The 12,200-nt window shown below is 34.7% G+C and overlaps 1 protein-coding gene across 1 annotated transcript in view; it reads right to left on the bottom strand.

The window, feature by feature from the left end:
• The window catches only part of LOC145292104 (serine/threonine-protein kinase Nek10-like), a 150,866-nt gene that overhangs the window by 85,398 nt on the left and 53,268 nt on the right, over positions 1–12,200 (bottom strand). The window contains exons 3-4 of the mRNA XM_080138192.1: positions 12,144–12,195; positions 7,843–7,913 (exon numbers count right to left, since the gene is read on the bottom strand). Coding sequence (XP_079994318.1) covers positions 7,843–7,913; positions 12,144–12,195 — 123 coding nt within the window. The remainder of the gene's footprint in view (positions 1–7,842; positions 7,914–12,143; positions 12,196–12,200) is intronic.

The following is a 12,200-nucleotide window of genomic DNA, read 5'->3' as shown; positions in this document are numbered from 1 at the left end:
AATGATTTATTTGAGACTAGAGAGTGAGGGATCTGGGAAACGTTTTTTTCTTTTTTTTGTATGCAATTTTAGACCTCAAATTGCTTCAAGTTGCATTTCTAAGGAAATATTGCTAGTACAGTAATAACTTGCAATATGAATTTCATTTGATCATATCTCAAAATAATTATTCCTATTTCAATTAAAAAAAAAAATAGAATCAATCTGTTCCAAGGGTAAGGAAAGTTACGCAAAACATGCTCAAATTACACTCAACAATCATTAAAGCAGGATAAATACAACGGTAATAGCACAAAAAAATGAAATATAATAATAAATGTTAATAAAAATAATAAAAAAATAAGAGTTTTATTGATCGCCTAGGCGAGTACTAGCATACAGGTGGCATGCAAGGAGGAGGGAGGGAAAGAAGCAAAGCTACCAATCACATACACACAATATGGTAACTAAGAAGGGGCACAATTATACACATTGAATGAATTTACTAAATGCTTAATATTTAAGTCTTAATGTAACAGAAAGAAAGAATAAAATTGCAACCAATTTACCATGGAGACAGGGATGAATGGCTAATGAAGGTGAGCTGGGAGGAGGAAGCAGGGAGAAAGGCCTGAGACTGCATAGCCTAGCCAACGATACACACAGAAACAAACATTTTTTTCTTGCTTTGTATTTTTTTTTTTTTGCTTTTCGTTTTGTATTGTTTTTTTGGCTTTTTGTTTTTTTTGATTTTTGAAATTGTATCTCAAAAAAATTGTTGTATCTTAGAATGTAAATATAGATACAATGTTGTATTTAAAACAAAAATCATACCTTATTGCAGTCGTATCTCAAGGTATTACTGTATACATAAAACTACAAATTTGCTATCAGGGTAAAACGACTTTAATTAGAATCAAAACAACAATGAAGACACAAGAGAAACAAGTAAAAGAAAAGAGGGAGAAAAAGTTCAGCGTGAGATGATGAAAATAATGTATTCTCTAAAAAATCTAATGAAATTTATTTTGAACCTTGAACACTTTTTCTCTCTCAACCCTTCCTCTTGTCAGTTTGTCTCCATTGTTTCAGGGTTACTTCAACATTAGTCAAGTTACTCTTAACCACATACAAATATATGCTTCCAATTTGTATGGCGATTTCTTGATAGTTATATAAGGCATAATGGCCTGTACATGCGTTTTTGTTTCATATTATTTTCAGAATGATGTATCACCACAGTTGAGACTCCATAATAATTTTTACATTTCCTTTCATTTTATATATTTGTATTTCCTTGCTAAAAACATTTTCTGTACATATCTTTCCTTGATAATGCAAAACAAACAATGGTTACCATATGCACGGAGAATAAATATTTATTCAAACTCATGGATAGCTAAAATGATAAAGTGAATATAAATTATTTCAAATTAAAGTATTCTACTCAGTTGCTGTTTGTAATCTGATCTGGAAACTTGTATCAAAAATATATTATTGTATTAGGCAGATTTTATTAAAAAAAGTTAAAAAAAAGTTTTTTTTTTGTAAGTTTTAATTAAGCTTTTCTCCCTATCCACTATTTACTTTTGTTTTTATCAAAAGATACACCGCCCCACCCGATTCCTATAAACATGAAAAACTTTTTTGTCTCCTTCCATCCTGAATTTGTCAAAATAAAGTCTTAATTTAATGACTGGTGTGAAATTCCTATGTTCTCAGAATTTCTTTTCACACCTAGATGTGAGAGGCCTTTTTGAGTGCTGCAGTGTCTGGATTTCAAGGTAAATTGAATTTTGGACAAAAGATGATAAAGGTCATTTTTAATTTTTTAAATTTTAGATATTTGCAAAAAATTGACATTTTTGCCCATTTTTAAAGTATTTTTGCTAAAGAAAAAAAAATCTCCTTCAGTCAGTTTTCTATGCTCAAGGTCATACAACTTCATACATAATTTTGTGAAAAAACTGATGAACCAATTTTGAGAAAATCATAAGGAATATCCCCAGCAATAAAAAACATGGGTTCATTCTGAATAATATTTGAATGAAAACAAAACCAAAAAAAGATAAAATAATGAATGTAAAATAAAAATTGAAAAGTAAATTAAGAAAAAACAATATCCCATTGTAAAACTGATTGATTTGGAAAGAGAATAGAGGGAGAAAAGGAAAGAGAAGAGTGAGAGAGGAGAGAAAGAGAAGATAGTTAAGAAAAAAGAATTTGACAAGAGAGAGAGTAAAAGAGAGAGTAAGAAGAGAGAGTGAGAGAAAGATGAGAAAGAGTAAGAAGAGAGAGAGAGTAAAACAGGAAAGAGAGCGATGGACAAGAAGAGATCGTGGTGGTTAATTTATTGGTTATATTTCTTTGCTATTTTGCTTGTTTTTGATAAATATTCTGCAGAATTGCTTTTATTTTGTTTCAAGTGTTGTCAGCATATCTTTTTATATTCTTTCAAGCTTGCCTTGTTTAGTTCCATAGAGACAAACTGCTCTCAACAGCATCCAAATTCACAAGTATACCTTCCAAGTGATTACAGTAACAGGAATCCTCATGCACCCCAATTAAAATCCAAGAAAATTGAAGGCTAACAGATTCATATCTATAGAAAAGTTACAGTAAAGTAAATGGATCAAGACGTGCTTAATTTTTTTATTGTTGAAAAAGCTTAAGTTGTTGTTGCTTATAATATTTTAAAGCATTCTGCTTTATTTGTACTGGTGCATTGCCATATAGTATTGTGACTGTTAAAATCGCTCAGTAAAAGGAAAGTTGACTTAAGTCATTAAATTTGTTTTCATTGATAGGGTTTTTTAATGGTATAAGGAGCAGATAGTCAATGTTCTTATGTAGAGGTATATTGATGGTGATTGTTTGGAAACTGGTGTTTAGTTTAACTTGGCTTTAAAAGATTGTTCCTGATCAGGATTGTTGTACCTCCAGAAATTCTTACCAGTGTCATATATATGCTTATATATCGCAAAAATTTTATGTTTAATTGGTCATTTGCTTTCATAAATATTTCTTGAAGGAAAACAATGTCTGAACACAAAGTTGTATTATGTTATGGACCATGATATTTATTCATTTGCTTTTTTTGTGTGTGTGTTTTCATTGGAGTTAAATATTTACTTTTGTTTTAAGATTTTCTGAAATTTTTTTCTTTACTTTTCACCTATTTCCATCTCTGAGGAGATCGTAATTTTATCACTTGTTGGGATTTGAGTTCTTAGTTGAAAGCAATTGTTTTGATAGTAATGCTGTCAGTACGCATTTTTTTTTTAGTATGTTTTGTTGGTTTGAGTTACAGTATTTTTCGGTTTCATCTTTTTGAGGGTCTGGAAACTGTTTTGTATAATTATTAGTTGAGTTTCTTGTTTTTATGAAGATTCTTTGAGGTCTTTTTTTCTTTGAATCTTATACATGAGTTGGTGGTATTTTTATTATCTGCTGTTTCAGTCATATTTTTTCTTTTTATATTTGGTTTTGCAGTTTCTTTTCTTTTATTATTCATATATTTTCAGTTTTCTAGAAATTTTGGCTATTTTTTCATGGTCTAGTTTGATGAGTTTTCATTAAGCTTTCTGTATGTGCCATTTATTGGATTGTATTGGCTCGATAGGCTGTTTTTTTGTAGTAACTTCTACATGCATTGTTTTTTAAAATATGATTTAACAAATTTTCTTGTTTTCAAATAAGATATATTTGACTTTGTTTTATGTCAGATATTTTTTCTTTCTTTTTGTTATATTTTGTACGTTTTGAGAAAGGTTTTTATTATAATGCTTCAACAATTTTTCTGGACGTTTTTCTTTAGAATTGGATAGTTTTTGTCTTTTGACATTTTACTTGTATTTTTCTCTACATTTCTCACACATATTATAATTCCTTTACACACTTCTTTATGATGTTCATATTTATAGTATGTATGACAGCATCTTAGGGGTGTTGGTATGTATCATTCTATTTTTTCATCATTATACCCAATTTTTATTTCTTTAGAAATTATAGAAATGTTAAAAATTAGTATATATGTGTTTACTAACACGATATGATCATTTCTTTTATGTGCATGGTTAATCATTGTTTGTTATTTCTTCTTTTGTTGGCAAGTACAATTCATGATTTCTTATAACTCATTTCAATGTACTCAGTTTTTTGTAGCAAATAACTTAGCATCTACGGTTATAGAATTTTTTCACTTTTTAGCAACTTGTGAGAAATGCCAGGGGCAAAATCCATTTGTCCTGGTACCACAAGGATAACATACTTGATTTTGATGAAATACTGAGCATTTGTCTTCCTTCAGTTTCACTTTTTAGGGATTTATAAGAAAAATGTAAAAGGTGTCATAGCCATATCAACGTTTTGTTCACCTTGATGATCAGTCACTGTTTTTCCACCACATTTTGGGGATCATTTATTAGAGGGGAGGTTGGAATAGGAATATTAGGTTTATGTTGGTTTTTATATGGTAAGGCTCAACATAGACCACATGTTTAGCCCAGGTAAAGACCAAAGTAAATTGTTGCAATGTGTATATTCAACTTTCCAAGGTTGTAGATTGCTCAGCCATAAGAATTACATTTTTGAACATCACAGGTTGCCACCCATGATAAATTGGTATCTTAATTGGGGTGGGGGGAGGAGAAAGGAAAAAGAAAAGAAGGTATTTGTTGTTTTGTGCTGGGTTTTGTAAAACAGGATTGAGTTCTGCAAAGGGAAATTTTTTTTTAATGTTTGATGCATTTTTGTCCAGGGACCACTATCTTCAGACAGTCTTTTTAATCTTATCTTCCATGCTCCCTTCTCACAATTGGAATATGGTAAGAGGGCAAATTCATTTGTCTTGCTATGATTGTGTTATGTCAAAATAAACTTATTTTAAGAGACTGCTCAAGCACATGCATTCTATCGTTTGCATTTGTTAAATATACCAAATTTTCAAAAGTTTAAAACCCATGTTGAGTCCATGTTTTCCAAATCCATTGATCCTTGGCATTTATTTTGATAGTGGGTTAGTTACATATTAATGGTTGGTTAAAGGGCATGTACAATGGTAGTTTAATGCGGATTATATATGGTTGGTGTTATATCCCGTTCTGACGGTATATAATAACATGACAAAATACGCCGAGTGGAATGCGTAACAAAAGGTTTATTCGTACTTCGAAATAATACACAATACAAAATGGCTGCTCGCCTTGAAGTTGATATACACGTAAATGAAGGTAAAGGAAAAAGGTAACTTAACGTGTGTGAGCGGAACACTCGTCCTGGGAGCTTGGTTAATCCTGACTACACTTGGAGAGTGTAAGCCGCGAGATGGTCGGGCTAGTGCGTACCACTGGACTGCCTCCAAGACAATACAAGACACTCTTTTATACACAGTTTCGTATCTGGTGCTATCCGTAATTATGTCCCTTATAACAGTTGGCTTGATGTGACCATTTGAATGATCAGATCAAATCAGTAAGAACCAAAATGTTGCAATTCATATAACCACTTATTAACCCAAGCCATGTAATGTTCATAGATCGCAAACTATGATAAACACATAATGTTATTAGAGGTGGCTCTGACCCTGCAGAGGTGCATTCTGCAAACTCTATAGCCACAACAAACTGGGTAGTACTTTATTTTATTTATAATTTCAAAATGAGAATGGGATCATAGAGTTCAGGGCTAGAAGCAAGAGAACACAGATGTCATTATATATTCCAAGAGTGCTCACTAATGAATGATATTCATAATTAATAATAAAAAAATAATCTATTATATGAAGCGAAAACGTTTGTGCATCTGTGTTCCTATCTCTGCTAAAAACTTTTGTCATCCGCATCAAACAGGCATGAATGTGGTACAGTTAGCAAGAGCGATCTCTCGGACACATGATATCAAAAAATTGGAAAAAATTGTCCAGTATTTAGTGTAGAAATTTTGTTATTATGTTATTTTGTTTGAGGGGGATCAGACAAAAACCTGGCTTCCGACATGGTTTCCAAACTGTGCAAAGTGTTGTTTCATTCATATGTTTGAAAAAGCTAAATTTGCAACATGATAACATCTGTGTCCTTGTAGTTCCATTGATAACATGTTCGCTTACTATCTTAAGTTATGTGAGTTTGCGGCCAGTATGCAGCATTTTTTTCTTTTTGTTTACAAAATTTTGCTTTCGGTTACACTTCTGATTGATAGCACCCAAGTCTATCCCATTTTTTTTTTTTTTTAACAACCGGGCAATGCTGTTTCCCCTCACCTGTTCCTGTTGTCACAATTTTGCTTCTGTTGTACCAGTATTCAAGAATTCTGGTGAAAGGACAGACCCATCAAATTATCGCCCCATTAGCCTCCTCCCACTTTTTGCCAAAATATTTGAGACCATAATTAACCATGCTCTAGTCCATCATCTTACAGATGCTAAACTACTGACTGACAAACAATATGGATTTAGACAAGCCTGTTCCACAGCAGACATCCTAACTGTGATCTCTGAACGTATATACCATTCACTGGACAACGCGGGGGAGGGCAGAGCGGTAGCTCTAGATATATCTAAGGCTTTTGACAGGGTATGGCATGAGGGTCTCCTCAGTAAAATCAGATCATACGGTATCACTGGTAGAATACTTAACATAATTAAATCCTTCTTAGATAAGAGAAAAATCCAGGTTGTCCTCGACGGTCGTACATCTAAACAATATGATATAAATGCGGGGGTGCCCCAGGGTTCTATCCTTGGACCTCTATTGTTCCTGATATTCATAAATGACCTCCCCGACAAAATTGCCTCTGAGATGGGTATATATGCTGATGACACTACACTCTATGGCAGGCACGACAGGAAGACGAATGAACACATTTCTAAAGAAATGGCAGAAACACTCGAGGAAGACCTCCAATCTGTAGTGGAATGGGGACAAAAGTGGTTGGTCGCGTTCAATGCTGCCAAGACTAAACTAGTTTCATTCAATAATTACAAGAAACCCTCTCTACCACCCATAGCAATGGCCAACGACTCTTTATCTGAGAGTCCATCTTTCAAACTCCTTGGCCTAACGTTCACAGGAAACGAGTTGGAACAATTACATTGAAGGCATTGCCAGGGCCGCTGCAAGAAAGGTGGGCTCTCTCTACCGAGCTAGAAAACTACTAACACCCAAAAGTATCCTGTACCTCTATAAGGCCACCATTCGCCCATGTATGGAGTATTGCTGCCACATCTGGGCTGGTGCATCTGCTACTAGTCTCTCGCTCCTTGACAAGGTTCAAAAGAGAGTCGCAAACCTGATAGGCCCTGAACTGGCATCTAAGCTTCAGCCTCTGTCCCATCGACGAAATGTTGCATCCCTCTGCCTTTTCTACAAGTATTTTAGTGGTGAATGCTCTGACGAACTGCAATCACTTGTGCCCCCACGACGTGTGCACCCTCGACAAACCCGACAGGCTGCTAAATCCCACCCCCACACTGTAGATATCCCTAGATGTAAAAGATCTTTTTATTCCAATAGTTTCTTCCCCAGAACCGCTAGACTCTGGAATTCCATTCCAGGTCCCTGCTTCCCCAACAGTACTGACGTGCAGAAGTTCAAGTGTAACGTGAACCGACACCTTGCTGCCCAAATCCCTACATAGTACCCCAGTAGTTGTTGCCCCTGATAGTAGCCCCCTACACCAAAGTGGCAATTTGCCTTGTTTGGGGTGAAAATGTAATAAAAAAAAAAAAATTAAAAAAAAATTAAAAAAAAAAATTAAAGTATCATATTTAAGCGAATTTTACGACCCTCTCTGTCACAATTTTTTTTTTACGATTGGGCAATGCCAGGCATACCCCCATCCTGCTAGTAAAAAATGAAAACTTACCTGAATTGCTCTAAAGCAAGAGCTTCAGCTGCTAAGAGATTTCTTGGAGATGATCGTGAATCCTGAACATCCTGCAATTAAAATATCAAAGAATGAAACAGTTCACTGTAAACAGTATTAATTATTCATTATTGTTTAGTTTTGTTTATCAACTCTTTTCAGGTTATTTAATAATGAATCCAGTTATTTTGGAAAAAATTTTTAAGCTTCAAGTTCTTAATATTTTAAAATGTGTTTTGCACCTGAATTTTTTATAGATTTATTTATTTTGTACTCACATATGGTTTCTAAGTAAATGGTTTGCAAACAAGCTGAGCATCTGCAAATGGAAAATTTACTTTCACCATGAATAATGTTTGTGCAAAATTTAAGAAAAAATCCAAGATGTGGTTATTGAGAACAGTGTGAATAAATGAACGGACAAACGATTTAGGGGCAATTTTACTCCTATAATGGCCCCTAAGGGAGCAATCTGAGTTATCCCGGAAATTCTGTTCTGGCAAAAATTTACTTTCACCATGACTAATGTTCATGCAAAATTTCCAAAAAATCCAAGGAGTGGTTATTGATAAAAGTGTAAACGAACGAACGAGAGTGAATTGCTAGGTTTAATCCCTCCTTTGTCGGAGGACCAATAATAAATTCTATTTAATCCATAGGTATGACTCTGCTGTGACTACTACTGCAGGTCAAATTGAACTCTGGAGTAATAGCATCTAATGGGTGACTACATAATTCCCAAAGTTCCCAAATTGGGGCCTTATCACAGGTTGTAATCTAAGGTCATTCTGAGTAGCGGAGTTGAAGGAGACAAAGTTTCAGTAATTTGCTTTGGTTTACAGCATATCAACCATTTGCATTTTGTCTAATGCTGAATAAAGTTGTCAAATATAATTCTATAAGATGATTATTTTCTTAGAATACATTTCTCCTTTTTTCTTTTTTTCAACGTGATTGACCCTCAGCCACTGATTTCTAGTATCTATTTGGAGGGAAAAATAAATAGGAGAAATTAGATTTTTTTTTTGAAGAATCTGATTGAATAATATGGTTGGAAGTAAGCATATATACTAGAGTATGACGTGACCAGTCGATTGATCGGACCAGATCTCTCTGACTTCTTGTCTAGCTGGAGTGAAAGAATGGTTCAGCCACCAGCTAACAGATGGCTCTTTTTCATAAAAGATGGGTGGGGTGGGAGGTTATCCCTCTGTATGGGGTTGCAGTTAGCAAATTCATAGCCCCACCAACTGGACATAGTTTGAGTAATTCATATGGCTAAGAGAAATAGAAAAAGGCTAAAATGGATTTCACAATGGCAGGTTAGACTGAGTGTGGATTAAACACCTTGCTTATGGGTACCTGAAGTAATTTAATGTCAGCTAAAGGACTTTTGCTGTATATTGAAGAGTTCCCACCTCAACTGAGCACTCACATCACATCAGTTCTCTTCTTTGTATTCAGATGGTTTCCCTTTACTTTCGAACTGCTGCTTGCATACTGAAAGGGTTTTTTTGTGTGCCATTTTGTTTGTCTTCAAGCTATAGGGATGTTACATGATAAGGGCTGTCCCCTTTTCATGTAAGTATAAAAATGGAGAATTTAGTTTAAAATGAAAATGAAATAGAATAGGCGAAATTCGAACCTCGTAATCTAGGTTTTAGAAATGGATTACGTGTGAGAATTTAAAAATGTAAAACATTTGTTTAGAATATAGATAAATATTTCAAGGAAAGAATGTTAACTCAAGTTTTGTTATGAAATTTTAAATTGAAAGAATGCAGCTTATAAGATAATGTTTTTAAATATTGGATAAATAGGTTACTGAGAAATAGGACAAGTTTTGGACACGTATGTCCAGGACACGTGAAAGAAGAACACGTTTTAACATGTGTATGACGTCACGGAAAATAGAAAGTTCGAGGGATAGAGAAAAACTTTAGTTAGAAAACAGGCAGTGAAGAAACTCGGAGAGAGACAGTCAGACGTCCAGGAGTGAGATGTCACTTCAAGGAAAAATGTGAGACTTTGAATTCTTGATGATGGAATCACGGCCGTGTGAAGAATAAACCATCAAGTGTTTTTGTAAAGCTCGTCTTGTGTCTTATGTTTCTTATACAAAGGTAAAGTCCAATTGTATTATATATTTGTGTTATATGTATTTACATACACGCCTCAACATCATAATGCCGAACTGTCTGAACACTATATCCCTTCACTCTAAGAGCTTTCTCCTTCTTCCCTCAGCAAGATCTAAGAAAGAACATTTTAATATATAAGAATTATAACATGAACAATCTCTTTAGAACTCTTACAACATCTCTCTCTCTCTCTCTCTCTCTCTCTCTCTCTCTCTCTCTCTCTCTCTCTCTCTCTCTCTCTCTCTCTGAGTCTCTAAGACTATCCCTCTCTGTAAGAAGACTCCTTAAAAGCATCTCTCTCAAGACAAAGAGTCTTAATAACTCTTCCTAAGACTCTTAAAATGAAACCCCCGATATGCAACAGGAAGATCTTTTTCTTTGTACTCCTCATCCTCACTTTCTCTCACATGTTCTATATCTTCCGACCTCCAAGATTGTCGTTAAAAGGGAAGTCATCATCCCTTGGTTGTTGGTAAGTCCTATCTTTAGAGATTTGGATGTGATCAATTGGCTTTTTTTTTTACTTGAGAGTCACCACTAAACAAGGCCCAAAGGCAACTTGAGGATAAGGGTTAATGAATGTAAGGTGGTAGTGTAGAAATCGTTAATGCTGGAAATTGGATAGAATTTAATTATTTATGGGAACAACTCAACAAGAACTTGTTTACATTGGATTTAAAGGCTACAATGTTGTATTCAAACAGGAAGCAGGCTAGCAGAACAGTGCTCCACAGGCAGTTCTGCGAAAGAAGCTTTGTTCATCAAATCTGCATTTAGATTTGGGCACAGATAGAGAGTGGGGGAAAACATAGTGGTTCCTTGAATTGGAAGCCATGTTTAATTTCAGAAGGGTTTCTAATTAAATGATAGCAGAATATCATTTAATTTGATTTGTCAGTTCCTATCAGCAGCATTTATAAATAGAATCTCCAAACTTTGAGGGAGCATATCCCATTTAATATAAAAAATATTGCAACATGGTTGTAACTAGTCGAGTGATTTTGTGAAAGTTTGGCAAGAGGGGACCATAGATTGGAGTTCAGTCGAGCACTTGCCATATAATATAATGATAGAGCAGAGACAGGCTCGTAATGTCTCTTTTGTAGGAAAAAGGTTGCAGGGAAGAGAAAAGGCTATCATCTACTAGGTTTTAAAGCCAGATTTGATATGTGTTCCATTTCAGATCAGGAGTGAAGATTAGTCCCAGAAGCTTGTCAAGACTTGGGGCTTCCCCAAGACGAGAGCCATTCACTTCAATTGGGGTATGATGAAGGTCAGAGCAATTATGATAAAAGGAGAGAAGCTTGTTTTCCGATGCATTAAAATTAACCATCTATCTTTTTCCCCATTGCACCACGTTCTCAAGATCAGAAGAGAGGAAATCAGAAAGCTCTTGGTCATTGCTGGGCTTTAAAGTTTTTTCATAGATTGTGGTGTCATCTGCATATATGTCTACAAATGATCTAAGAATGTGATTTGGAAGATCATTGATGAAGATCAGGAAGAGAATTGGGCCCAGGAAGATACCATGAGGGTTGCCAATGTTAATATAATGAGTTTCTGATTTCTGCCCATCAACGACTACTCTTATACTCTTAGAAACCTATCAGAGAGAAATTTAATAATTGAGAGGACATTTTCAGCTATTCCATAGCTGGCAATCTTGTGAAGTAGACCTTTATGCCATACGTTATCAAAAGCCTTTTATATGTCAAGAGCTATTGCTCTAGAAACTCTGAGAGGGAGATGACTGATCTCAGGAATTACTAAATATGATGCAGACTGATGACGCTTTGCAAGGTGTTGGGAAGCATTTCTCCTTAAATGAAAACTGCACTAACCCTATGTAGGTTTAACCAGCTTCCTCTAAGGGAGGAAGTTCCATAGGAGTATGAAATTCACAAACGGTCCCCAGTCGCATGTATATCCCTGTTAGGGGAGATGATGTTAGAGTTTTGCAGGAAGTTGTCAATGTCATCCTACACACAGCGTTTGGAATTCCCAAATTTGTCACCTATTTAGTCACAAAGGTCAGAATCTAACAAATTTATCAACAAAATTTAAAACTATAATTATCATAAAATGTTGACTATTTGTACTTTTTATACATTTATAGGATTATTCCAGATAATCGTGATAATAAGATGATATGATTTTTACCTGTAATTCATTGATCGGGGTCTTTAGAAGATCCAGAAGGTGACAAAGCTCCCTGTA

Source organism: Euprymna scolopes, chromosome 13, assembly GCF_053919585.1.
Source record: "Euprymna scolopes isolate OS-2025 chromosome 13, ASM5391958v1, whole genome shotgun sequence".
In the NCBI taxonomy this organism is placed as follows: Eukaryota; Metazoa; Mollusca; class Cephalopoda; order Sepiida; family Sepiolidae; genus Euprymna; species Euprymna scolopes.
This window is presented reverse-complemented; position numbering and strand designations above follow the sequence as displayed.